Below are 26,603 nucleotides of genomic sequence, written 5' to 3'. Positions count from 1 at the left end.
TCCATAGTCAGGCTTGACTGGGCGTCTTTGAAAGGCAGCATTGGGAGGCGCAAGGAGGTGAATCTGGAGAGCTCACTGGAACAGCAAGCTTCTGGTTCAGTAAGAGACTGTCACAAGATGGAGAGTGACAGGAAAACAGCAGTCCTCCTGCTCTGGCCTCAGACACACCCACACACTCATGTGCACACCCCACTCATAACACACACACACACACACACACCTGTGGAGTACAGGTACTAGGAAGCAGGTTGTTCTCTATACTTTCATTGTTTCTTTGTGTAGATAAGGTATAGGCAAAACAAATTTACATTTTCATATTTCTATACACTTTGCTTTTGTTTTTTTTTAATACAATTATACTCTGTATAATAATTCTGGCTGTCCCGGAACTCACTGAGATCCACCTGCCTCTGCCTCCTGAGTACTGGGATGTACACATTTTTGTTTTTTACTCAAAGGGCCATTGTCAGGCACCATGTGTGCCCCTCCCCACCCCATTCAGCAGTCTATCCTGCAATGACTTCTTGCCACCAGTTATATATAGCACAGCAGCTCCTAAGCCACTTTTGGGTGGCTTGCCATCTTTTGTTGTCACAAGAAGTGTGGCCTTGAATTGCCTGAATTGTGTGCCATTTGTTAGCTCTGCCAGTGACTCATGGGGACAGATTCCTAGAAACAACATTGCTAAATCAAAGGGTAAAGGCAGGTTCAATTCTGACAGCTATTGCCAATTTCCCTCCAGAGAGATGATGTCATTTTGAACTCCACGAACAATGTGTGTGAGAGCCTGCGTCCTCACAGCTCCTGGTGTCAGCGTTTGGAATTCTGCCAATCTGATAGCAAGACAAAAACGCTATCTCTGTGTGATTTTAATTTGTACATCTTCTATTATGTCAAGAGTCAAGCATCTTGGCCATTTATCACCGTTTATCTATGTTCAGATCGTCAACTTATATAACATGAGGACCCGGGGCTGGAGAGATGTCTCAGTGGGTGAAAGAGCATGGGGACCTGAGTTTGGATCCCCAAGGGAGGTGACAGGCTGCTGCCTGAAGCTTGCTAATTGGAACTTGCTGCAGTAAACTGTCTGCTGCCTTAGAAACTAAGACTGTATGTAACTCAGTGGAACAGTGTTTGCCTATTGCCTAGCATGCGTGAGGTCCTAGGATTGCATACACGTGCACTGTGTGTGTGTGTTTGTGTGTGCGCGCGCACGTGGGCATGCATGTCTAAGGGGCTGGAGAGATTGCAGTTAGAAGCACTTGCTACTCCTGTACAGGACTGGGTTTGGTTCCCAGCACCCATATGGTGTCTCACCACTTTGAACTCCAGTTCAAAGGGATTCAACACAATACTCCCTTCTGGCTTCTGAGAGCCAGGCTTGCGTGTGCTCAGACATACACACATGATACAACAAGCAAAATACACCTAAAATAATAAACCTTTTTTAGAAGGAAAGAAATAATTTTAGATTTCAACATAACTCAGTTGGTAGAGTGCCTAGCATGCACAAAGCCTTGGGCTCAGTTTCCAACACCTTAAAGATAAATAAACAAACAAAACCAAGCAAGGTAGCAGATGGAGGCAGGAGAATAAAAAGTCCACTGGCATTCTTCTCTACATATGGAGATCAAGACCAGCCTAGGTTACAACTGGTGTGTGTGTGTGTGTGTGTGTGTGTGTGTGTGTGTGTGTGAGAGAGAGAAAGAGAGAGAGAGGGGGGGGGGGGTTGTGGCATATTGTCTCTTGGCCCACAAAAGAGGTGCGTTGTCAGCATCGTGACAGCGTCAACATACATGACATCAAGAGAGTACTCAGAGCGTTCAGCATAAACTGGACCTGGCAGTCCTAAAGTTCCCTGAGCCCAACAACAGGTCATTCGAAAGTTTAGTAGTGAGCCAGGAATGGTGCTGCACAGATAGAAGGCTCTAGAGTAGAATGCTAGCCTGGTCTACATAACAAACCCTGTCTCAAAAGAAAGCAAACAGCAGTCAGAAAAGGGTGGGGGCTGAGAAGCAACCCCCAGTGGGGAGAGCTGCAGACAGGGCATTGTCATCATTTTTGCTGCATAGAAAAAGAAGAAGTGAAAAGGGAAAATATGAACAGAATAGGCAGGCCTTAGTGAGTTCGAGGCTAGCCTGGTCTACAGAAGGAGTTCCAGGACAGCCAGGGCTACACAGAGAAACCCTATCTCAAATATATATGTGTGTGCGTTTGTGTGTGCGCACGCCTATGTGTGCATGTGTATACACACACAGGAATAAAGGCAGCAGCTAGCGGCTTAATTAAAGATGTAAAAGGAAGAAGCAAAGGCCAGAGACAGCCTCGGAAAGGAACACCCTGACATCTGCAAGCCTTTTTGGCACACAGCACGTCGGAGCCCCAGTTTTCAGCTCACCAGTCTCAGGCTTTCTCTCCCAGCTCTGCTGCCACGAGGAAGCCTTCACAGTCAGCGCAGAAATCAAAGAGCATGACTCATGTTCTAATTTGCCTTCTTCCTCTGTGATAAACACCATAACCAAAAGCAACCTGGGGAGGAAATGGTTTAATTCAGCTTCCAGCTTCCAGTTCATCATGAAGGGAAGTCAGGACAGGAACTCAAAGCAGGAACCTAGAAACAGGAACAGAAGAGAGGCCGCAGCAGGACCTCTGCTTACTGCTTGCTCCCTATGGCTTCCTCCGTCCACTTTCTTACCCACCTCTATCCAGGATCACCTGTGCAGGGGCGGCACCACGTGCAGTGGGCTGGGCCCTCCACATCAGTGATCAATCTAGAAAATACCACACAGGCGTGCCTAGAGGCAGTCTGATGGCGACATTTCCTCTGTAGAGGCTCCCCTTTCCCAGATGACCCCAGCCCGTGCCAAATTGACTAGCACAGCTTGTTTCCACAAAACCCTATCTGCAGTAGTCACTGAGTGGACCTGGCCTGTGGACTTTAGCTTACCAGCCTCTAGGACAAATGGACTAGAAGAAATGGGGAAAGAGTGGGTGTCTTTGTAGCGACCGTCATTGACCACATGAATACACTCCCCCCACAGTGACACCAAGATGTGGGATTTGTCTCAGCAGGTGTTTGCTGTACATGTGAGAGGACCCGAGTTTGAATCCCCAGAATTCATGTAAAAACTGGACATGCTGTCTTAGTTTCTAATCCCCATACTCTTTTTTTAAAATATTTATTTATTATGTATACAATATTATGTCTGTATGCCTGAAGGCCAGAAGAGGGCGCCAGACCTCTTTACAGATGGTTGTGAGCCACCATGTGGTTGCTGGGAATTGAACTCAGGACCTTTGGAAGAGCAGGCAATGCTCTTAACCACTGAGCCATCTCTCCAGCCCCCTCCCCATACTCTTGTAGGAAGACAGAAGTGGGAACAGGAGTCCTCAGAAGCTTTCGGGCCAGCTAGCCTGGTAGAAGAAGTGGAGAAACACCGAGTCCTTGTCTAAATCAGAGTGGGGAGAAGGTGAATACCAAGGTCATTCTCTGACCTCCACACACACACCTGCATTCTCACACACAAATGCACAGATACACACAAACATCATATACACACATGCACACCTGCATTTTCACACATGAATGCACAGATACACACAAACATCATATACACACATGCACACCTGCATTCACACATGAATGCACAGATACATACAAACATCATATACACACATGCACACCTGCATTCACACACACGAGTGCACAGATACACACAAACATCATATACACACATGCACACCTACATTCACACACACAAATGCACAGAAACACACAAACATTATATATACACATGCACACCTGCATTCACACACAAATGCACAGATACACACAAACATCATATACACACATGCACACCTGCATTCTCACACGCGAGTGCACAGATACACACAAACATTATATATACACATGCACACCTGCATTCTCACACGCGAATGCACAGATACACACAAACATCATATACACACATGCACACCTGCATTCTCACACGCGAGTGCACAGATACACACAAACATTATATATACACATGCACACCTGCATTCACACACACGAGTGCACAGATACACACAAACATCATATAAACATGCACACCTGCATTCACACACACAAATGCACAGAAACACACAAGCATCATATACACACATGCACACCTGCATTCACACACGCGAGTGTACAGATACATACAAACATTATATATACACATGCACACCTGCATTCTCACATGTTAATGCACAGATACACACAAACATCATATACACACATGCACACCTGCATTCTCACACGCGAGTGCACAGATACACACAAACATCATATACACACATGCACACCTGCATTCTCACACGCGAATGCACAGATACACACAAACCTCATATACACATGCACACCTGCATTCTCACACGCGAATGCACAGATACACACAAACATCATATACACACATGCACACTGAGTGACTGGATAACCACATAGGTGTGTGACTCTGCCAGCTGATGCCAGGCAGCCTCTGTTGTCATCCACTTCATTGCTGGCATGGTCACCCAGGAAGATTCCCTGTGGCAGGGTTGTGGGCTAGAAATGGTAAGGGTAAGCTGGTGGGCCGATAGGATGGCTCAGGGGGTAGGGACACCTGCTGTCAAGCCCGATAGGATGGCTCAGGGGGTAGGGACACCAGCTGTCAAGCCCAATGATTCTGTTCGAGCCCCAGGACCCACAAGGTGGAAGGAGAGCACCGACTCCAACAAGCTGGCCCCTGACCTCCATACACATGCTGTGGTGGTTTGAATGCACTTAGCCCCCATAAGCGCATAGAGGTTTGGCTTTGTTGGAGGAGGCTGGATGACACATGGATTTAATCCAGACCTTGAGGCCGGAGGGCACACCTTCTGTTGGAAGTGTGTCAGTGTGGGGGAGGGCTTTGAGGTCTTTTTCTCAAGGTTTGCTCAGTGTGACAGTCAGTCAACTTCCTGTTGTCTGAAGATGTAGGGCACTCGGCTATGTAGGGCTCCCTGCCATGACGGACTGAACCTCTGCGCTGTAAGCCAGCCACCACGATTAAACGTTTCCTTTATAAGAGTTGCTGTGGTCATGGTGTCTCTTCACAGCAATAGTAAACCCTAAGACACATGCCATGGCACAGGTGCGGCTACACACATGCACACGAAACAATAAATAATGGAATCGTTTTCGCCAGGCAGGGGTGGCACACGCCTTTGATCCCAGCACAAAGGAGGCAGAGGCAGGTAGATCTCTGTGAGTTCAAGGCCAGCCTGGTCTACAGAGTGAGTTCTAGGATGTATCCGTGTGAATAAATGCAGGCAAATATTAAAGAATATATACAACTTTAATGATTAAATAAAGCTTACAGAACCAAGGTTCCTGTGTAGCACAGGAGGTAGGAAAGAAAAGGGACGAGCTGCCTCCCGCATGCCCGATTTATTGATTTATTCGTATGCATTTGCCCGAGGCAAACCCGCCCCCTAAAGGGGCTGGCTTAACCCTACATCTCCCCCTTTTGTCTAAATAAGACAGAACTAAACCAAATATAACTATAAACAATAATAACAAATGATAAATATAATAAACAATATTGAGAACAAAAGTTTTTCTAGACATTCTATCTCAAGGAGTCTAAATAATATAGAGAGTAACTACAATTAAATAATCTTCAACTCCATCAAAGATCTGAGAAGGGAATAAATATTACTTAACAAATGAGAGATATCCAAAATGTGCAACAAATGACAGAGACAACTGACTACCTGGGCAATCACCCAAAGTCTCGTTTGCAATGTTGAGTCAACCAACTTTGGCTAAGGCCTAACATAACTGACATACCATTATCAAGTGCAAGGAACTTTCTTAGAATTATCCTACCCTGTCTTGGCAAGATAAGACAATCCTGTTTCATATCTTAGTCAGTAGTTGAGGTATGGGCTTTTCTTAACCCAAAGGCCAGTTCTGCCAGGAAGACAAGCTCCCAGTGGAGTATCTTTGGTGCTCAACGTTCTCTTGGGAGTAGAGTGGTGTTGCCAGGAGTAATTGTGTCTCTTTGGCACAGAATTCTAGGTTAGATTAAAGGCCATTTTCTACAGCTCTTCAAAGAGGCTGAAGATTATACTATCTATACTAAATATAATCTCTATGTATCTAAAAGACCTGATTAACCTAAAAATAAATATGACAAACATATAATTCTCAATACCTATCTAATTTGAAAACTAAGAGAATAAACAACTGTGCAATATATGAAGACAATGATCTTCACCTGTAAACAATGTCATTACATATCAAATGTAAACAATGTTATTACATAAATAGTACCAGAGGTAGAAATGTACATTGTGATATGATAGATGTATCCATGCAATATAAGCATACTCTTTTTTTTTAATATTTATTTATTTATTATGTATACAATGTTCTGTCTGTATGCCTGCAGGCCAGAAGAGGGCACCAGACCTCATTACAGATGGTTGTGAGCCACCATGTGGTTGCTGGGAATTGAACTCAGGACCTTTGGAAGAGCAGGCAATGCTCTTAACCACTGAGCCATCTCTCCAGCCCTATAAGCATACTCTTATACAAAAATAGAGGTAGGAACACTCACATTCAATATTCAATATATCAATATACAAGAAACAGTATCAATATAATTTTCTAAAAACAGTAAGTCACAAATACCAATCATCCCATCAAACCAGTTAATCCGCCTTTTTTTTTTTAATATACCCCTAATTTCATACAATATCTCCCCATTCTCTCAACCCTAAACCAACCACTAAAAGATGTCCCTAACCCTGTGGGCAAACTCTGTTGGGAGAGGGGACGTCGTCCTCTTAGATTGCTTCTAGCTGACATGGGGGTGACGTTCTTCTTAGGGGCCCCTGTGAAAGCGAATGATGGTAAAAATTCCCAAATTAACCTTTGACCGAAGAAAATTATAACTAGTCTCTGAGCGTTTTGAGAAGGTCCGGCCAGAGTGTTGTCAAAAAATGTACATCATTCGAAATTGTCTCCTGCAGTTGGTACCAAAAAACAGGTCTCATATTAAGGCTTAAAAAAAAAATTCATGACGTCATAAAAACCAGATTGAGTTGATGTTGTGGGGCCCCATCTTCATCCTGGAAACTTCAAAGATTACTGTAGGAAAATATGTTGCTTGATATGGGAAATTTAAACATTAACAACAAGGATATATACTGACATATAAAAAAAGACACAGATATGAGGAAAGGCAAAGAAAGTTTATCAAGTATAAAATTATTCTTATTCTGTCCCATTTCATGGCTCCTGACCTGAGACAGAGACTCTGAAATAACTCTTATCAACCGGCTTGGAATTGAAGAGGGACTGAGCCATAGTCCAACTCCAAAACCAGCTCTACACATTTATAAAGAAGTGTTCAATAAAACATATAAATATATATAAAAAATCAATACTTACAGTATGTATAGAATTTTATTTTTGATACTTAGTGGGTCATAACTATTTTCCATCCATCAGTAATTAAATATTCAGGGTCCCTTAAATTCTTTGAAGATGAGTATTTTCCTGTGGAGATAAGAAAAGAACCCTGCCCCCAACCTATCTGTAAACGTTACCCTCAGTATGCTCACCATCCTTGTGAATGAATTGTTATTTATCTTTTCCAAGTGGCTTCTCTTCTTCAAACCGAACCTTTATTAATTTTGACGGTATCCATAATTTTTCCTCACCTGTGGAGATAAGAGCAAAACCCCTTCCCCAACGCAGCACATCTCCTGGCTTCCATTGTGAGGTCAGCACATCCTTGAAATAAACTGGTTGATTTAGTTCAGCAGACTTTTCCATTATCCAATGTCTTTCTGCAGCCGTCATTCCCTTCTCATTAGCGTTGAGAAAATTCAAGGTTAACAAAGCATTATGTAACCTATTTCTGGGGGTGTTTTCCACCCCTTTCTGTTTGCTCAACATATCCTTTATAGTTCGATTTGATCTTTCTATGACTGCTTGTAAGATTGTATGGTATACCTGTAACATGCTTGATATTGTAATAATCAAAAAAACATTTCATTTTCCTAAAGACATAAGCAGGACCATTATCTGTCTTTATTTGTGTAGGTATACCCATGATAGCCATGACTTCTAATAAATGAATGATTACTGAATCAGCTTTTTCTGAACTTAAAGCAGTTGCCCACTGAAAGCCTGAATAAGTGTCAATGGTGTGATGAATATACTTCAGTTTGCCAAATTCTGCAAAGTGGAACACATCCATCTGCCAGATTTCATTCCTATGGGTGCCCTTCGGATTAGCCCCTGCTGGCAGTGGCGTTTGGTTATAGAAAGAGCAGGTAGGGCATTTCTTTACAATCTCCTTAGCTTGTTGCCATGTAATTAAAAACTCTTTCTTCAAACCTTTGCTATTAACATGATGTTTTTTTATGAAATTCAGAGGCTTGTAGCACACTACCAATCAATAATTGATCAATTTCTGCATTACCTTGTGCTAGAGGACCTGGCAGACCCGTATGGGATCGGATGTGTGTTATGTACATAGGGCAAAGCCTGTTCCTGATCAAATCTTGAACCTGGATAAACAATGAGGTTAGTTCTGTATCATCAGGTATAAATTCAGCAGTTTCAATATGTAAAATAACTCTTTCTGCATATTGTGAATCAGTAACTATATTAATAGGTTCTTTAAAATCTCTTAGTACCATAAGAATGGCATATAATTCTGCCTTCTGGACAGAATCATAAGGACTTTGTTCCACCTTACCCAAGTCTTCTGATTTGTAACCTGCCTTCCCTGATTTATTGGCATCAGTATAGAATGTATGGGCTCCAGTTATTGGAGCATCACGGACGATTCAAGGAAGGATCCAAGAAGCCTGTAACTTTTCCTCAGCTAAAGGCCATTGCTTTGTCCATATTGGTTTCTCAGTCAACCATTTTAGAGGCAAGGCTGTTGGTATCTCTGAAGGGACACCAATTGCTTGTTCTTGCACAGCCCTAATGGCCGGTTTTCTCCGCTTGTAATATCTTTTAATATTATTCTCAGAAATATAGGCTCTAGATTTAGCAGGAATGTTAATTTGGGTATTCCATTGTTGTAATAGGTCATGACCCCATAAATTCATTGCAATATTGGCTACATATGGCCTTAATTTTCCTATTTGTCCCTCTGGCCCTATACATTCAACCCATCTCGTGCTCTGCCTTACTCGAAATAGGGTTCCAATTCCCAGGAGCTGAAAATTTACATTCTGAAGAGGCCAATATGGATGCCAAGATTCTGGGGTAATGATACTTACATCAGCACCTGTGTCCAGCAGGCCAGTAATAAAAATGCCATTTACACACACTCTCAGCTTAGGTCTTTGATCATTTATAGAAGTTTGCCAAAACACACGTAACTCATCTTTCTGATCACTATTGCTTGTAACATTAGGCATGTGGCTTCCTAATTGTCCTGACGAGGCATGTTCTCTGCAGAAACTGGAAATGACTGAACCATGTTTGCCATGGGGGCCTGTGAGGCCCCCCCCTCACGTTTCCCGTCTGTATCAGATTGCCTTGTCTATCTCTTGTAGACCTGAATTCATTCGTTCAATGTCTGCCTTTTCCACATCTTCTACATAAACCTGAAGGCTGAGTCCTTCTATTTCTGTTATTTCTAGAAGATGCATTATTATTATTTCTGAAAATCCGTTGTTTACAATTCCTTTTCATATGACCCATTTTGCCACAATTAAAACATTTGGTATTCTGGTGTCTCCTTTTACCATTGGAAATTGCTTCTTCTACCCATGCTTCAGTGCCATAGTCAAATGTGTCAACATTCAGTGTATGCAAGACCCATTCTTCCAAGGGTGCTGATCTGAACTTTAAAGGCCCCAAGATCTTTTTGCATTCCACATTTGCATTTTCGTAAGCCAAAGACTCAATCATTATACGTCTTGCTTCTGGGTCAGATATCCCTATTTGTCCAGCCTTAGTTAACCTTTGTAAAAAGTCACTAAAGTGTTCTCTCTGACCCTGTTTAACTCTGACAAATGATTACATTCTCTGTCCTGGGTCTTGTACCCTGTCCCAAGCCCTTAAGGCTGCTGTAGTACACATGGAGAGTGTGTTTTCATCCAAATTAGCTTGTTCCTGAGGGTCAGAAAAGAGACCTTCACCTCGAATTTTATCTAGGGAAATGTCAATTCCCTTTGCCTTTTCCTGCTGTTCTAAAAGTCTAGCCTCTTGCCTGAATAAGCATTTCCATTTCAATTGCGGTCCACTCTCAAGGACCACGGAGCTCAGCTGGAGCCAGTCCGAGGGGGTTGCTCTGCTTGTTGTGGCCCAAGATATAAGCATCTTTTTAACAAAAGAGGCATGCATCCCAAAAGTCATGACAGCCTGTTTAATTTCTTTGAGATCATTCATACGGACAGGCTCCCATGTATCTTCCTTGATGACCCTAGGGTTTCTGGAACCAATCACGTTTTCTGTTGTTATTACTGGAAAGGCATGTAGAGCAGTAGGTAGAGCTTTGTGGAAATTGTCCCGAAGGGATTTATCCACAGATGTAGTTAAAATTTGCCTTTCTAGGGGCTGGAGAGATGGTTCAGCAGTTAAGAGCATTGCCTGCTCTTCCAAAGGTCCTGAGTTCAATTCCCAGCAACCACATGGTGGCTCACAACCATCTGTAATAAGGTCTGGTGCCCTCTTCTGGCCTGCAGGAATACACGCAGACAGAATATTGTATACATAATAAATAAATAAATATTTTAAAAAAAAATTTGCCTTTCTACCCTTTGCTCTTCTTCATCAGAATTTAGAAATTCCTCAATCTTTTCAATTCTATTCACCATTGCTTTTTGCAATGTCTGAATCTCCTGTCCAGAATTATGTTCCAAAGCCTTCATTGAAGATTCTAAAGTATGAAATTCGTCCATTAGAGATAACTTGTCATCTTTGGACATAATTTTTATGGCATAAACCGTGCCTTCTTGTATTGATAATCTTTCAGCCAATCTGTCATAAGCTTTAGACAAAATCCGATTGTCACATTCAGCAGTTTTGATTCTCTCAGTTAATGTTTCATTTCCTACAGAAAGGGACTGAATCTTATGGTCCAGATCAGCTGTTCCCTCTTCCATAGTAATGAATTTCTCCTTAATATCAGCCACTAATGTTTCAGTTCCTACAGAAAGGGACTGCTGGAACTTATGATCTAATTCAGCTGTTCCTTCTTCCATAGTAATGAATTTCTCCTTAACATCAGCCTGTACCTTTTCTAAATTTTGCTCAGTTAACCGAGTCATGTTAAACAAAGATCTGTTTTCTTCCTGGAGAACTTCAAACTGATTCTTGAGAAGATTGTTGTCATTCTCAATAGTTTTTAAATGTTCAACCTCTGCCTTAAGAGATTTTATCATTTTCCTATTATCAAACCATATAGTGCTAAGGAAAATTAAGAATCCCAGAAATATCCATAGATGTGGGGTGATAGACACCTCTTGTAAAATCTCCCACATGGTACACTCAAAAAAGCTGTTGAAATCTGAAACAGTCACATTCTCAGACATTCTATTTATAAAAGAAAAAATTCTTTTACCTGCAATGACCGGTTCCTGCCAGTGGTGGCGAAAGAGTCCACTTGAGTCCACGTGGCCTAAGTCTGAAATAAATGACTCAAAAACAAAATTGGAGCAGACACCAGGCTGATTAATAGCAATTGGGCCGGAAAAGGAACAGAGGGAAAGGCGACAAAGTGAACAAATCAAAGGGACCAGCGTGTTTGAGCCGGCTCGGAGGGTCGCTGTCACGTGACCCGAGTGCTGGCGGAGGTGGGAGGGGAACAGAGACTGATCACGCTGTTACAGAGGCACTTGTGCCACTGTCAGGCAGGACGGGGCCGGGGAGTGCTAATACTCCCGTCCCGTTTGACTTTTTAGCAGGCACCAGGAAAGATCGAGTCGCTCAGAATCTCAGCTGTGTCCCCAGCCATAGTCGGACCGGCTGAAAGGGTACAGTCTGCGCGCCCAGGGAGACCACCTCTGGGGGCGGTGGCCCCAAGAGACTCCGATTTGGGGCGGGTCTCCGCAAAGCCCCACAGGGCGGGCGCCAAATGTATCGGCGTGAATAAATGCAGGCAAATATTAAAGAATATATACAACTTTAATGATTAAATAAAACTTACAGAACCGAGGTTCCCGCACAGGAGGTAGGAAAGAAAAGGGACAAGCGGCCTCCCGTGCACCCGATTTATTCGTATGCATTCGCCCGAGGCAAACCCGCCCCCTAAAGGGGCTGGCTTAACCCTACACTAGGATATCCAGGGTACACAAAGAAACCCTGTCTCAAAAAAAAGTAACACATTTTAAAAGTGAGTTCTTACTCACCAAGGCAGGTATAGCTACTGTACCTACTGTCGGTGGCCAAGTTGCCTGCAGCAGAGACTAAAATCCTGAGTCCCAGTTCAGTTCAGTACCAGTCACTTGGTACCAAGATGATTACTGAGCCCCTGACACCGGAGTGGAAGAAGTAATTCTTCATCTTCACTAGCATTAATCCAATTTCTAAATCTAGTCTTTTCTTTTTAGCCTAAGTTTTGGACAGTGCACAGGCCTTCGGAGTGATCTGCCAATACACAACACTCCATAGGCTGTCTCTATGAAACCCAACTTAACGCGATAATGTGACGGTGACGGATGACAATGGGATCCAGTACTCTGCTTTTTTTTTTCTCTTTCTTTTTTCTTTTTTTCTGAGTCTGGGTCTCGGTGTAGCTCTGGTGTCCTGGAACTGGCTATATAAACCAGTTTAGTCTTGAACTTACAGAGATCTTCTGCCTTTTCCTTCTGAGTGCTGGGATTAAAGGCCTGTGCTACTACACCCTGCTGGGATCCACTATTCTTAATTTATTAAACTTTAAGGTCATATTCTGCTAAACAGGGAGTCCGTGGCCAGCCTGGGTTCTGTGAGCCTGTGCTTCCAGTTGCAGGGCTAAAACACATCGTGTAGAGTGGAACGCACTTTGGCACTGAAGGGTGTCGGGAGGGAAAGGAGGATCGGCAAAGGTGCCAAAAAATGCTAAATTAACGCCAGAATGTGGTTGTCCTTCTGATGCTCTAGAAAAACGAATTATTTTTCCCAACCTGCATGTACGAGGGTCCCATTTCAAAATGCTGGAACAATTTTCAAATTCTGACGCGAAGAAAGTGCTGAGGGGCTGTCTGCACTTTCAAAACTAGACAGTGAAAATAAATCGTGTTAAATTTTGCAAAGAACAAGAGCACAAATGGCCTGGAAAGTCAGAAAGCCCAGAGCCCACTAAGAAAGGAAAGCTCACTTGTTGAAAGGAAATAGTAAATAAGACGTTTCTTCTCAGCTGGGCAATGGTGGCACATGCCTTCAATACTCAGGAGATAGAGGCAAGCGGATCTCTGTGAGTTCGAGGCCAGCCTAGTCTACAAGAACTAGTTTCCAGGTCAGCCAGGACTACAAAGAGAAACCCCGTCTGAAAAAAACAAAAAGCAAAAATAAAAAACAAAAGACGTTTTTCTCTCACACTCTTTTAAATTTTTGTTTTATATTTTGTGTATCGGTGTTTTGTCTCCACATATGCCGAGTCATCACTGGCATCCACAGAGGCCAGGAGAGGGTGCCAGATCCCCTGGGACTGAAGTTTCAGAGGACTGTGAACTATAGCGTATGGGTGTGGGAATCAAACCAGGATCCTCTGGAAGAACAGCCTAACCCCCAAAGTATCTTTCCAGCCCCCTCTCCCAGCACCATGAGATGAACTGGTGTTCCCCAGTTGGACCAGGCACCCTTTACAGCAGCCTTGTTTGTATAATGAGGACCACATAGGACATTTATAATTGTCTTCTTGTCTTAAAGATGAAGAAACTAATTCCAGATGCTAAGCTGATTTTTTTTTCAGTCATGGGGTAGTTCTGAGAACCAGAGGCAAGCTTGAATCCTCATGACTTTCGGCTGACCTTGCACACGACAGGACAGGTGGCATATTGCTCAACTTGATTTTCAAAATGTAAAGAATACTCAATACTCATTTATTGGGATGACTTGGCACAGCTTTTATAGATGGGAAACCCTTTAACTCACAGAGTAAGTAGGCTGTGTGCTCTTGTTCCGATCTTCGCCCAACTATACAATTATTGAACTTGATATTTGGAAAGGGATGAAAGGACATAACTGGAAATGTCCACTGTGACCACGGTAGGTATGTAGCGAGCAGATGAATGTCATGAGAAGGGCTCCTACCACACGCTGCACTCCGCCCGGACCTGGCACCACGTTCAGGAAAGAGTGGTGATAGTTACCCGGGTTCCTTCAGACTTACCCTCTAGATGCCGTTAGGGGCTAGGGATGACCCAGTTGACAAGTACTTGCCACACAGACACGAAGACCGGAGACATATAAAAGTCAGTCATGGCCGGGCAGTGGTGGCGCACACCTTTAATCCTGGCACTTGGGGCAAAGACAGGAAGATCTCTGTGAGTTTGAGGCCAGCCTGGTCTCCAGCAGAGCTACACAGAAACCTTGTCTCAAAAACCAAAGCAAAATAAACAATCAGAAAGTTAGGCGTGGGTGCTAGAAGGATGGCTTAGCTGTTAAGAAAGTTTTTCATTTTTACAAAGGCCCCAAATTCCATTCCCAGCGCCCATAGCAGGAGACTCACAGATGCCTTTAATTCCAGCTCCAGGGGATCCAGCACTTTCTCTGACCCCTGAGGGCACCTGCATTTCTTGTACATAAACGCACACACAGTTGAAAATGAAAATAACTTTTTAAAAATCATGTTTATTATATATCCGGTATTCTGCCTGCATGCCTCTACCCCAGAAGAGGGCAGCATAGATGGTTGTGAGCACCATGTGGTTGCTGGGAATTGAACTCAAGACCTCTGCAAGAACAGTGCCCTTAACCTCTGAGCCATCTCTCCAGCCTAAATATAACATTTTTTTTTTAAAGTCCAGTCTGTAATTCCAGTCTTGTATGTGTGGGAAAGCTAGAGACAGGCAAGTCCCTGAAGCTCACTGGTTGGCCAGCCTAGCCTAACGAATGTGAAGAGGTCAGAGGAAAACGTTTTCCCCTTCCACTGTGGGACCTAGAAACTGAAGACTTCAGGCTTGCACAGCAAGGTTTTAAATGTCTGGACCATCACACTGTCTCCTACCTTGTGCTACTTTTAGTTTACTGTTGTTTATTTTGTTACATTCTTCATTAAATTAAAAAGCCAGCCACGGTGGCAGGAGAATTACTGTTAGTTCAAGGCCAGCCTCAAGCAAAACAAAATAGAGCAATAGCAACAAAATAACAACAAAAACTCTCAAATTTAAGGATGATGGCAGAACCTTGGGGCGTTCTACACACATACACACACAACTTCAGTCATCTATAAACTCCGTGTGTGTGTGTGTGTGTGATATATGAACTTATACACACAAATACACATGCACATTCATGCAGGTTGTATATAAGTATACATATTCACATGTACACATACACACATATCCATCTCTATGCAAAATTTTGGGGTTATGCATAAACTCACACACATATACACAGGGACATATTTCTGAATTTCTTCTTTGGTTAAAAAGTACAAATTCAAGGGCTGGAGAGATGGCTCAGCAGTTAAGGGCACTGGCTGCTCTTCCAGAGGTCCTGAGTTCAATTCCCAGCAACCACATGGTGGCTCACAACCATCTGTAATGAGATCTGACGCCCTCTTCTGGTGTGCGGGCATATATGCAGGCAGAATGTTGTATGCATAATAAATAAATACATCTTTAAAAAAAAGTACAAATTCAGAACAAGGATACTGCATTAGCTCACTGAGCGCTGCTGGCATGATGTCATCTTAAGGCTTCTTCACATACTGGACAAGCCCTCTACCACTGAGCTACATCCCTGGGTCCCCAGTTTTTCGTTCTCCTTTTCAGGGGGGCTCGCCTCAAACTCACAGTAACTCCCTTGTCCCAGTCTTTAAAATGCTAAATTACAGATGGGAGCCCAGCTCCCTTGGCATCCGCGATTACCACTTTACTTGATTTTCTTGTAAAAATATATCATGCATTCGTTTATTTATTTTATTTAGGTTTCTCAAGACAGGGTTTCTCTGTGTAACAGCTCTGGCTATCTTGGAACTTGTTTTGCAGACCAGGCTGGCTTCATACTCACAGAGATACGCCTGCCTCTGCCGCCTAGGCGCTGGAATTAAAGGCGAGCGCCACCAGGCTAGGCTGCCTGTTTATTTTCTAATAGAAATAGAAAGAGATTAAATCCAGGATGGGAGGGGAGGTGGGGAGGAGCCGGAAGGAGAAGAGGGAAGGGAAACCATGATCTGTATATATTACTTGAGAAAAAAAATCTATTTTCATTTTAAGGAACAGAGTAAAAAAAATATTAAAAATGAGTGATTGGGGCTGCTGGGATCTCGAATGCAGAACATTTATCTTCTAGATGTTGGCCTGGGCCACGGGAGACTTGGGACTGGGAGGTGAGTTGATAGACCTCAGAAAGAGAAGAACCAGAGGAAACGGGACAGGGGGTAAGTTGTTGGACAGATGATGGGGCTGGCAAGTTAGGGTTCATTCCAGGCCAGAGGGACTTCAGTGAATTCACGCTATCTCGAGAAATTCATTTGACTTGAATTTCTTCAGGAACGGCTAGGGGAGGAAATACAAGCGGGAGACTGGTCGAAAGTCCTTTGCTGCTTCCCAGAGCTGAGAAGCCGTGATACTTGGGTTCAATACACACTGAAAAGTACAAGCCAGACAGAGTTTAGCTCAAACCTCATCCTTTTCCCCAAGCGGTTACTACTGGAGCTGCTGGGGTCGGACAAACCAGTTGTTAGGGGCGGGGCCTGGACCCTAGGAGCCCTACTGTACTAACCCACACCTGTCCTCCGGAGACAAGCGTGAAAAGCAAACTAGTAAGATGTATCCAATGTGGTCACGATGGGAAGAGGAACAGTGAGGTCAAGTGATCCCTCCAGTCCAACTTTGGGGTCCTGAATTGAAGCTTGGGTGTAAAGAGAAGCGAGAGGTCTTCATAAGTAAGTAAGCAGTCGGGTGCGGGTGTGGTCCTGCCCCTCCCTGCCTCAGCTCCAGTCTCCCCCGCAAGGTGGTCTGCCTAGGGAGTCCGAACCGTGTGAAATCTCCCGGAGAGCTCCTCCTCTGGCCGCCCCAGGCCTATTCCTTCTCCCAGCGTGAGATTCCTGGGGAAATCCCCATATTAGTTCTTAAATGCAGTTTTATTATCAATCAGGTACATGAATGCAGCTGATCAGGGCGCAAATGCCACGGAAAAGATAGTTTGTAATTCTCTGTATCTAAAAGCAGGGACAGGCAATCCAACCCAGAGGCCCACGGGAAAGTACCGAGTCAGCCTGGAGGAAGGAGGGTTGAAGAGAAACCCGAGCAAAACTTTGACTAAGATTTTCAGGGCAGGAATGGGAGAAGCAAGGTGAACTGGTCAAGCAGGTTGAGCTGCTAGTCTGAGTAGCTGCAGCACGCTCCAGTTTAAGTCAGGAGTGTGGTACCTGGCTCTGCGGAGATAGGGGGAGGAAGAGCCCAATAAATGGGGTACCTGAAAGTGGTTGGGTCGCTTGTTTTGCATATGGAAGACCCCATGGAATGAAGTCATTTGCAATCTCTCGGACACTTACAGCATTCTGGTTATCTCTCCCTAGTCATCAAAGATCCACAAAGTTAAAAAAAAGTTTACAATATACACAATTAAAAATAAATATTTAAAAGAGCTGCTTTTGGAATCAGCTTGTGAATATATGCACACACACACACCCACCCACACACACACACACACACTAAACCCAAAACAACAACAACAAAACAACTGTAAAGCTTTGAAAGGACTGAGATGTTTTTTATTAACATTGTTTTGTATGGGCCGGGCGGTGGTGGCGCACGCCTTTAATCCCAGCACTCGGGAGGCAGAGGCAGGTGGATCTTTGTGAGTTCGAGGCCAGCCTGGTCTACAAGAGCTAGTTCCAGGACAGCAGGACAGGCTCCAAAGCTACAGAGAAACCCTGTCTCGAAAAACCAAAAAAAAAAAAAAAAAAAAAAAAAAACCACAAAACCATTGTATTGTATGTATGTATCAATTTGGGGAGAACGAGCATTAAACATTTTGATAATATTATGTGTAATTATCTGTCCTGTCCATTACATTATGTCTTTCAGTTGGTGAAGATAAAAGTGGATTAGAGGTGTGTGCCACCACCACCTGCCCATTCAAATCTTTTCTAAAAAATCTTTTTAAGACAAATTTTGAAATGTGTGTTTTGCCTGAATGTATGTATGTGCTGTATGTGAGGGCCTGCTTCTCACAGAGGACAGAAGTCTGCAGATTCCTTGGGACTGGAGTTACAGGGGGTTAGGAACCACCGCGTGGGTGTTGGAAACCAAACCTGCTTCCTCAGGGAGGGTAGTCAACGCTCTTGTTTGCTGAGCCATCTCTCCAGCTCCAGGTTTACACATCATTTGTTGAACTTATTCCTAAGAATTCAGTAAATATTTTTAATGATTAAAAAAATTTGGGGGGGGGAGGGGCTGAAGAGATGGCTCAGCAGTTAAGAGCATTGCCTGCTCTTCCAAAGGTCCTGAGATCAATTCCCAGCAACCACATGGTGGCTCACAACTATCTATAATGAACTCTGGTGCCCTCTTCTGGCCTTTAGGCATATACACAGACGAAATATTGTATACATTAATTTTGTTTTGTTTTGTTTCCAGACAGGGTTTCTTTATGTGGCAAACTGTTCTGGCTGTCCTGGAACTCAGAGATCCGTCTGCCTCTGCCTCCTGAGTGCTGGGATTAAAGGTGTGCACCACCACCACCCAGCAACAATTTAAAATTTACTACATTTCTATCTGTCTGTCTGTCTTATCTGTCATCCATCCATCCATCCATCCTGTAAATCCTGGTCTCTGACCTCCATCTTTGGAGACCCCACCCCTGTGCCCCTTTAACCTTGAATCCTCTCCCAGAAGGGTCAAGGTATCCCACCAAACCTTGACCCCTCGCCAGAAAAGGTCAAGACCATTCCCCCAGGTTATTTAAACTGCTCCCCCCCCCCCCCCCCCCCCCCCCCGCCCGCCCAATAAACAAGTGTCATGCCCCTCCCCCCATGGTCGCATTGGCGGCCTTCTGGTTCCCCTCAGGGTCACCTGAGAGTACAGGAGTCCAGTTAAACCTGGATATCTTTTAATTTGGTCTGATTAGATTTGATTGGGATTATTTTGCATAGGCAGAGAGCTAGTGTTAGAAAATATTCCTAACACATCCATCCATCTGTGTGTGTGCATGTGGAGGTCAGAGGGTAACTCGAGGTCCTGGGGATTGAATTTAGGTCTCCAGACTTGCCTTTAATTGTTGAGCCATCTCGTAGGCCCTCGTTGAATTTCTGAATGATAAGTAAATTCTTATTCCTGGAATAGATGCAATTTATCATAATTTATTATTCTTTCCATAAAGAACTGAATTCAGAATATTTTAGATAGGGGCTGGAGAGATGGCTCAGCGGTTAAGAGCATTGCCTGTTCTTCCAGAGGTCCTGAGTTCAATTCCCAGCAACCACATGGTGGCTCACAACCATCTGTAATGAGGTCTGGCCTGCTCTCTTCTGGCCTGCAGGCATACATGAACACAGAATATTATATAGATAATAAATGAATAAATATTAAAAAAAAGAATATTTTAGATAGTTGCATTTATGGTAATGAGAAACACTGGTCTTTTTAAAATTTCTTTTCTTTCTTTGCTTTTTATTTTTTGGTTTTCTGGAGACAGGGTTTCACTTTAGCTATTGAGCCTGTCCTGGAACTAGCTCTTTTTTTTTTTTTAATAATATTTATTTATTATGTATACAATATTCTGTCTGTGTGTATGCCTGCAGGCCAGAAGAGGGTCCCATTACAGATGGTTGTGAGCCACCATGTGGTTACTGAGAATTGAACTCAGGACCTTTGGAAGAGCAGGCAATGCTCTTAACCTCTGAGCCATCTCTCCAGCCCTGGAACTAGCTCTTGTAGACCAGGTTGGCCTTGAACTCACAGAGATCCACCTGCCTCGGCCTCCTGAGTGCTGGAATTAAAGGCATGTGCCACCACCACCTGGCTCTTCTTGGTTTTTAAAGACAGAGTTTCTCTGTGTAGCCCTGGCTGTCCTAGGACTAGCTCTGTAGACCAGGCTGGCTTCCAACTCAGAGATTCTCCTGCCTCTGCCTCCTGAGTGCTGGGATTTAAATGTGAGACACCCAGCATTTCTCCCCCCCCCCTTTTTTTTTCTTTTTTGGTTTTTCGAGACAGGGTTTCTCTGTGGCTTTGGAGCCTGTCCTGGAACTAGCTCTATAGACCAAGTTGGCCTCGAACTCACAAAGATCTGCCTGCCTCTGCCTCCCGAGTGCTGGGATTAAAGGCGTGTGCCACCATTGCCCGGCTCCTTTTTTTTTTTTTTAAATTCATTCTTCTCTCATATATTACATCCTGACCACAGTTTCCCCTTCTTTCTCTCCTCCCCGTCCTTCCCCACCACATCCAGTCTCCCTCAGATCTACTCCTTTCTCTTCAGAAAAGGGCAGGTCTTCCATGTTTATCAACCAAACATGGCCTGCCAAGTTATAATAAAACCAGGCACATGCCACCATATTAAGACTGGATCAGGTAACCCAGTAGAAAGGAAACAGGTCCCAAGTGCAGGCAAGAGCCAGAGATAGCCCCCACTCCCACTAAAAAATGTGGACGGCTTCACGAATCTGCGTGTCATTCTTGCACAAGGGCCATGCCAATCTTCTCTGTATTGTTCCAGTTTTACTATATATGTGCTGCTGTAGGGAGCAAGTATCTTTTTTTCTTATGGTGTTCTGTGCTGGCTAGTTTTATGTCAGTTTGAAACCAAAAATGTCATCTGTGAGATGGGAGCCTCAACTGAAAGAATTCCTTCACAAGATGAGGCAACAGGCAAGCCTCTAGGGTATTTTCTTAGTCAGTGATTGATGTGGGAGGGCCCAGTTCATTGTGAATGGGGCCACCCCTGAGCAGGTGGTCCTGGGTTCTATAAGAAAGTAGGTGATGGTGCATACCTTTAATTCCAGCACTCAGGAAGCAGAGGCAGGCGATCTGTGAGTTTGAGACCAGCCTAGTCTACAAGTGAATTCCAGGACAGCCAGGGCTGCACAGAGAAACCCTGTCAAAACAAAACAAAAAACCAGAAAGAGAGAGGGATAGAGAGAAAGGCTGAGCAAGCTAGTAACACACACACACACACACACACACACACACCATGGCCTCCATATTAGCTCCTATCTCCAGGATCCTGCCCTGTTTGAGCTCCTCCCCCACTGCTTTGGTGATGAACTATCATACAGAACTGCAAATGAAATAAGCCCTTTCCTCCCCAAGTTGATAGAGGCTTGGCCAGTATTCACAGACTGTGCCCTCTGTTCAGTCCCCAGCACTGCCTAAAACTAGGCAGGGTAGCCCGTGGGAGGTAGAGACGAAGGTATATTATATGTACACAGGAATCCAGGTGCCACAGAGACCGGAAGATGATATGAACCCCCTGGTTCATGGTTCCCGGAGGTTATGCTGCCTCTTATGGGTGCCAGGAATCAAACTTGGGTCCTCTGTAAGACTCTTCAATGTTGAGCCATCTCTTAAGTCCCTATTTATGTTTTCACACGACATAGCCCAGGCTGGCCTTCAACTTACTATGTAACCCAGGCTCACCTCTGGCTTTGAACTTATAACCCTATGTTATAGGTCTCTTTGAACAGTGACAAGCACAGTTCCACAAGGTCCGAGTGTCCAGCTGAACGAATGCACCCTGATTTGACAAGGCAGTTTCCTGCGAGAGACCATTGCGGCTGTTTCTAGCTTTCCACTGAGGTGCACACACGCTCCCAGGTTCTTTCTTTAGTATAGAATCCTAGAAGTACGAGGATGAGTCAAAGCATTTGCACGTCTAAAGATTTTCCGAGGCATTGCCAAACTTCCTCTCAGACATCTTCCACAACGACCCGCCTAGAGCCCTGTGTGCTTCTCTGCGCAGGGGCCAATGCCGGGTGTTACCCTTCCTTTCTACTCGTGCCAATCTGATAGGTGAGGAAATGCTATTCTACATTGCTGCAGTTTGCATTTCTCCCAAGTTGACAGGTGTGGTTGGCTGATAGCAGCTCACTCCCAAGATGACAGGTCCATAGCCTAAATCTGGAGCCTATGAATGAGGTCAAGAGGTCTTTCAAGATTTGATTCAGCTATGAATCTTATAGCCTGGCAGATAGATGATCCTGGGTTAGTGGAGTGGTCCCTAAAAGCTATTATGGGGCTCCGATGTTTCCACAGATAACAGAAATTAGCCATGTGTGGACCAAAGTTAGGTTAGAGTGCCAAAGGCCCCAGAAGCTAGCAAGAGGCAAGGGACAGACTAATCGGAACCCTCAAGGGAATATAATTCTATCACTCTGTTCTTTCTTTTCTTTCTTCCCCTTCCTCTTTCCACCCCTTCCCTGGGGGTTGAACTCAGGATTTCACATGCTAGGCAAGCTCTCTACCATTAAGGTTGAGACCGGGTTTCTCTGTGTAGCCCTGGCTGTCTTGGACCTCACCATGTAGACCATGCTGGCCTCAAACTCACAGAGATCCACCCACCTCCACCTCCTCTCCCAGGTTTGGGGATTAAAGTGGCAGTCCACTATACCTAGTTTTGTTATGTTTAAAACATTTTAAAATATTCTCATACTGACTTCTAGACTGAGTCTAAAATGTACATTGTCACCAATAGTTTCCTACTGTAGGCAACACCAAGTGTCATCACTCCCCTTTATCCTAGCTGCCTGATGGAAGGTGTATCAGTCTCAGTAGTCTGTGGGGATTGAACAAAGGACCTCATGAACGATAAACACATGTTCTACCACCGAACGACACCTCCATGTTTCATACTTGCTTGTAAGTAAATGAATACATGAGGCATGGTCCACCTGTAGAAACTGACAGCTCAAAGGGTGTCTGTTCTCTACTTCCGCCCGGGCATGGACATGGAACTTAGGCCATGGGGCTTGAAGGCAAATGCCTTTATCTGCTGAGCCACCTCGTCGGCTCAGAAATAGTCTCTCAAGGTTTCTTTTTTCTTTTTTCTTTTTCGAGACAGGGTTTCTCTGTAGCTTTTGGTGCCTGTCCCGGAACTAGCTCTTGTAGACCAGGCTGGCCTCGAACTCACAGAGATCCGCCTCCCTCTGCCTCCCGAGTGCTGGGATTAAAGGCGTGCACCACCACTGCCCGGCTTTCAAGGTTTCTTTATCTATGAAGCTGGTGGGGTAATTGGTTTATTATGCTTGTTGGCTATCAAGGCAGCTTCATGCTCAGCTTTTGGAAGTTCTGGCTGATAATTTCTTCTTGAAATGAATACAATCAAAATCCCGTTTGAAATCAAGACAGCGAGTATTGGACTTCACATTTCTTCTCCAGCTCTAGAGAAAGAGTGGTCTTCAGGACATGATCAAAAACAGGAATGAGTTGGGACGCTACAGGAAAGAGCGCGGAAGGCCGCTCAGCTTGCTTCGAAGTGTTAGAAATTTCCCCAGGCTTTTGCTTTATGCAAAAAAGGGTAGAGGGGCTGATGGAATCGCAGAGTGTTAGTGCGCGGCGGATCTGCGAGTCCCATGGTTTCCCGCAGGGGGCAGTGCGGTCTGCCAGTGAGGTGGGAGCGGAGTGGGAACCCGCGCGGAGTTCTGGGGGTTGTTTGCAAAGAAAGTTAGGAGACGCGTTGGAGAGCGAGGCAGACTCTCGGGCTTTGCGGGAGGGTGAGAGAAGGACCTCCCAGGGTACCCAAGGGGTTCAGTGGAGGGGATCTGGATAAGTTTGAGGAGTAGGGCAGTTGCACGAGGAGGAGAGGTGCAGTCCCCCGGAAGGTGCAAGCGGGCAGGACGCGAGTGTGAATGCGAGTGTGCGTGCGCGCGCTGCAGTTCTCCCGGTTCCGCGAGGCGCGGGTGTCAGCTTGCAGCCGGGGCTCCTCCCTCCGGCCCCCCTGCCCCGCCGGGCGGTCCCTCCCTCCTTCCCCATCGCCCCTCCCCGGCGGGCCAGGCGCTGGGACGCCCCGGCCGAGCAGGCGACTGTGGTGGCGGCGGCTAGTTGGGGAACCCTAGGCTCTGTGTTGCGGGACGATCGGGAGCCGAGTGTCCCTTGTCCCGGCTGGGCGGTATTGGGCCTGCTTCCCACCGAACCACGCCCTGTCAAAACTTTGTCGCTGCAGCGGCCAAACGATCGGAGCCGGGCCAGCAAGCGGGAGGGAGGGGCGCCGGGCCGGGCCAGGCAGGGCGCGGGGCTCCGAGAGCAGCGGCCCCGGCCCGTGCCCCCACCATGCCCCAGCTCGGTGGTGGCCGCGGTGGCGGCGCCGGCGGGGGAGGCGGTGGCTCCGGAGCCGGGGCAACCAGCGGAGGGGACGATCTCGGAGCGAACGACGAGCTGATCCCCTTCCAGGACGAGGGGGGCGAAGAGCAAGAGCCGAGCAGCGACAGCGCTTCGGCGCAACGGGACCTGGATGAGGTCAAGTCGTCCCTGGTCAACGAGTCGGAGAATCAGAGCAGCAGCTCGGACTCGGAGGTAAAGGGATTCCTAGGGTCAGCCCCTCGGGGGACCCGGGTCCCGCTCCCGCTCACCCGAGGCCCTCGCCTTTGTGTCTCCTCCACAGGCGGAGAGGCGCCCGCAGCCTGCCCGGGACGCTTTCCAGAAGCCGCGCGACTATTTTGCCGAAGGTACGTGCCTTCTCCTGCAGTCTCCACTCTCTGGCCGGCAGCGATCGGCTCTACGGGTCCCCTTGACTCGGGTGGCAGAGCCCCTGTTCTCCTCCCATCTCTGCAGCAGCCACTCTGGGGCTCACTCGAGGGGAACTCGGGTTCCAGATTCCCGCCTGGAGTTCCAGATCCCTGTGCTGTCTGGGGGACCCCTGACCTCACTCCAATTTGTTTTTTGTCCGCAGTGAGAAGGCCCCAGGACGGCGCTTTTTTTAAGGGACCTGCGTACCCTGGGTACCCCTTCCTGATGATTCCTGACCTGAGCAGCCCATACCTCTCAAATGGACCCCTGTCTCCTGGTGGAGCGCGCACCGTAAGTGTCAGACCAGCTGTGCCCGGACCGGTGGGCGCCGGGCTCGGCGGGATGCGCCCGCAGGCTCAGCCGTGGTGTGGGGGATGGGGCCTCCTGCGCCGATCCTGGGCAGAACTTGTTTGCGGAGTTAAACTCCCCTGTGGCGGCCTAGTAGGAGACTGCATCGGCCAGTGCCGGGATGAAAGTAAAGATCTTTTAACTTTTCGCCTTTGGGAGATCCTTCTTGCCTTTGGGAGATCGCGGCCTGGTGGGTTCTGCTCCCAACCTTCCAAATTCTTGTTTCTTCCAAAGGAAAACTTGGATTTGTGCCTACTTTTGCGGGTGGGGGTGGTGGTCTCGTTTTCCTTCCTGGAGACCAGTCAACTTTCCCCTTGGCAAGGAGGAGAGTTGGGCAAGAGCCTGGAGGAGCCTAGCTTGAGATGTCCACTGACCTCCGGGCTCTCAGGGCTGCTGTGAGCTGTACAAACTCCTTATTTTGTGTGGATTATTCACGACTCCTGTCCCCACCCCCAATCCTCACATCAGGGTCTCAATTTTTCTGCAGAACTCTGGGTTTTAAACTCCTCTGAGATGGTTTGGAGGGCGACCCAAGGCATTCTTACTTGGCTTTTTCCCCCTTTTGTTGCCGGCTTTTCTCATTTAAAGCGAGCGCTGCGCCACTTTAAACCTGTTAATGGGAGCGCATTGTGTGCTGTGTGCCTGGCATTTAGAACAGTGATTAAGCAAATTGACCCGGCCCCAGACAATGTGCAAATGAGGGCGGATTCCTTCACCCCTCTCTAACTCTGAACTCCCGCCCCTCTCCCCCGCAGTATGAGGGGTGCAGTTCGGGGTTGGTAAGGCCTTCGAGCCGCTACTCCACACCCAGGTTTCCTGTGCTGATGGTGGGTCGGATGGTAGATCTTGGGTGCCCACCTTCCTCCTCATCATTTCTGCCTCCTACATAGCTTCCCAGAGTCGATTAGTTCATTCTCCGTGCTAAGCTCTTGTAAAAGTTTATCTTAAGTAGGATTATAATCATGGGCTGCCAGGGAAGACGGGTGCTGAATGGGTCTTTTCTGCTGTCATTTCAAGGTTCCTTCCTTGGTAAGGCCGACGGTATCCATAGTTGGTGTAGTGTGTGTGTGTGTTTTCTCACTGGTTGGGGTTGGAGGAAGTTCATTTGATGGATGAAGAAGGGCACGGAACCACACACACACCTCTTGCCCTTGCTCTGGGATGGAGACCCCATAGCTTTGGGCCTGCTGCACTTCAAGGCAACCCAAGAAGTCCTTTTGAAAAGTGGATATTGACCTATACACTTTTGCTCTTTCAAGGTGAAGGTGCGTGCAGATGTTGGGGGCTCCCCCATCAACTTTTCCGCCTGCGCCTTAAGGTGCAGGAAGTTCTCATAACTCTCTGTTTGTGAGTCAGACCACTTTAGTTCCATTTTTTTGTTTTCTCATCTGGAGCCACTAATGCCCACGTGTCAGCTCTGA

General features: G+C 45.9%; 1 protein-coding gene and 1 non-coding gene across 3 annotated transcripts in view; one reads left to right on the top strand and one right to left on the bottom strand.

Moving 5' to 3' along the window:
• Positions 1 to 20,753: 20,753 nt before the first annotated feature.
• Positions 20,754 to 20,862, bottom strand: LOC121443785. Its single transcript, XR_005973704.1, has one exon. It is a non-coding gene; the product is annotated as a U6 spliceosomal RNA (small nuclear RNA).
• A 3,308-nt stretch (positions 20,863 to 24,170) lies between these two features.
• Positions 24,171 to 26,603, top strand: part of Tcf7l1 (transcription factor 7 like 1) — a 168,959-nt gene continuing 166,526 nt past the window's right edge. For both annotated transcript variants that reach the window (XM_041638094.1, XM_041638084.1), the window contains exons 1-3: positions 24,171 to 24,621; positions 24,710 to 24,773; positions 24,998 to 25,125. In XM_041638094.1, coding sequence (XP_041494028.1) covers positions 24,379 to 24,621; positions 24,710 to 24,773; positions 24,998 to 25,125 — 435 coding nt within the window. In that variant the 5' untranslated portion in view covers positions 24,171 to 24,378. The remainder of the gene's footprint in view (positions 24,622 to 24,709; positions 24,774 to 24,997; positions 25,126 to 26,603) is intronic.

This window comes from Microtus oregoni, unplaced genomic scaffold (assembly GCF_018167655.1).
Source record: "Microtus oregoni isolate MIOR12 unplaced genomic scaffold, Mior012 000002F_ref0000024, whole genome shotgun sequence".
In the NCBI taxonomy this organism is placed as follows: Eukaryota; Metazoa; Chordata; class Mammalia; order Rodentia; family Cricetidae; genus Microtus; species Microtus oregoni.
This window is presented reverse-complemented; position numbering and strand designations above follow the sequence as displayed.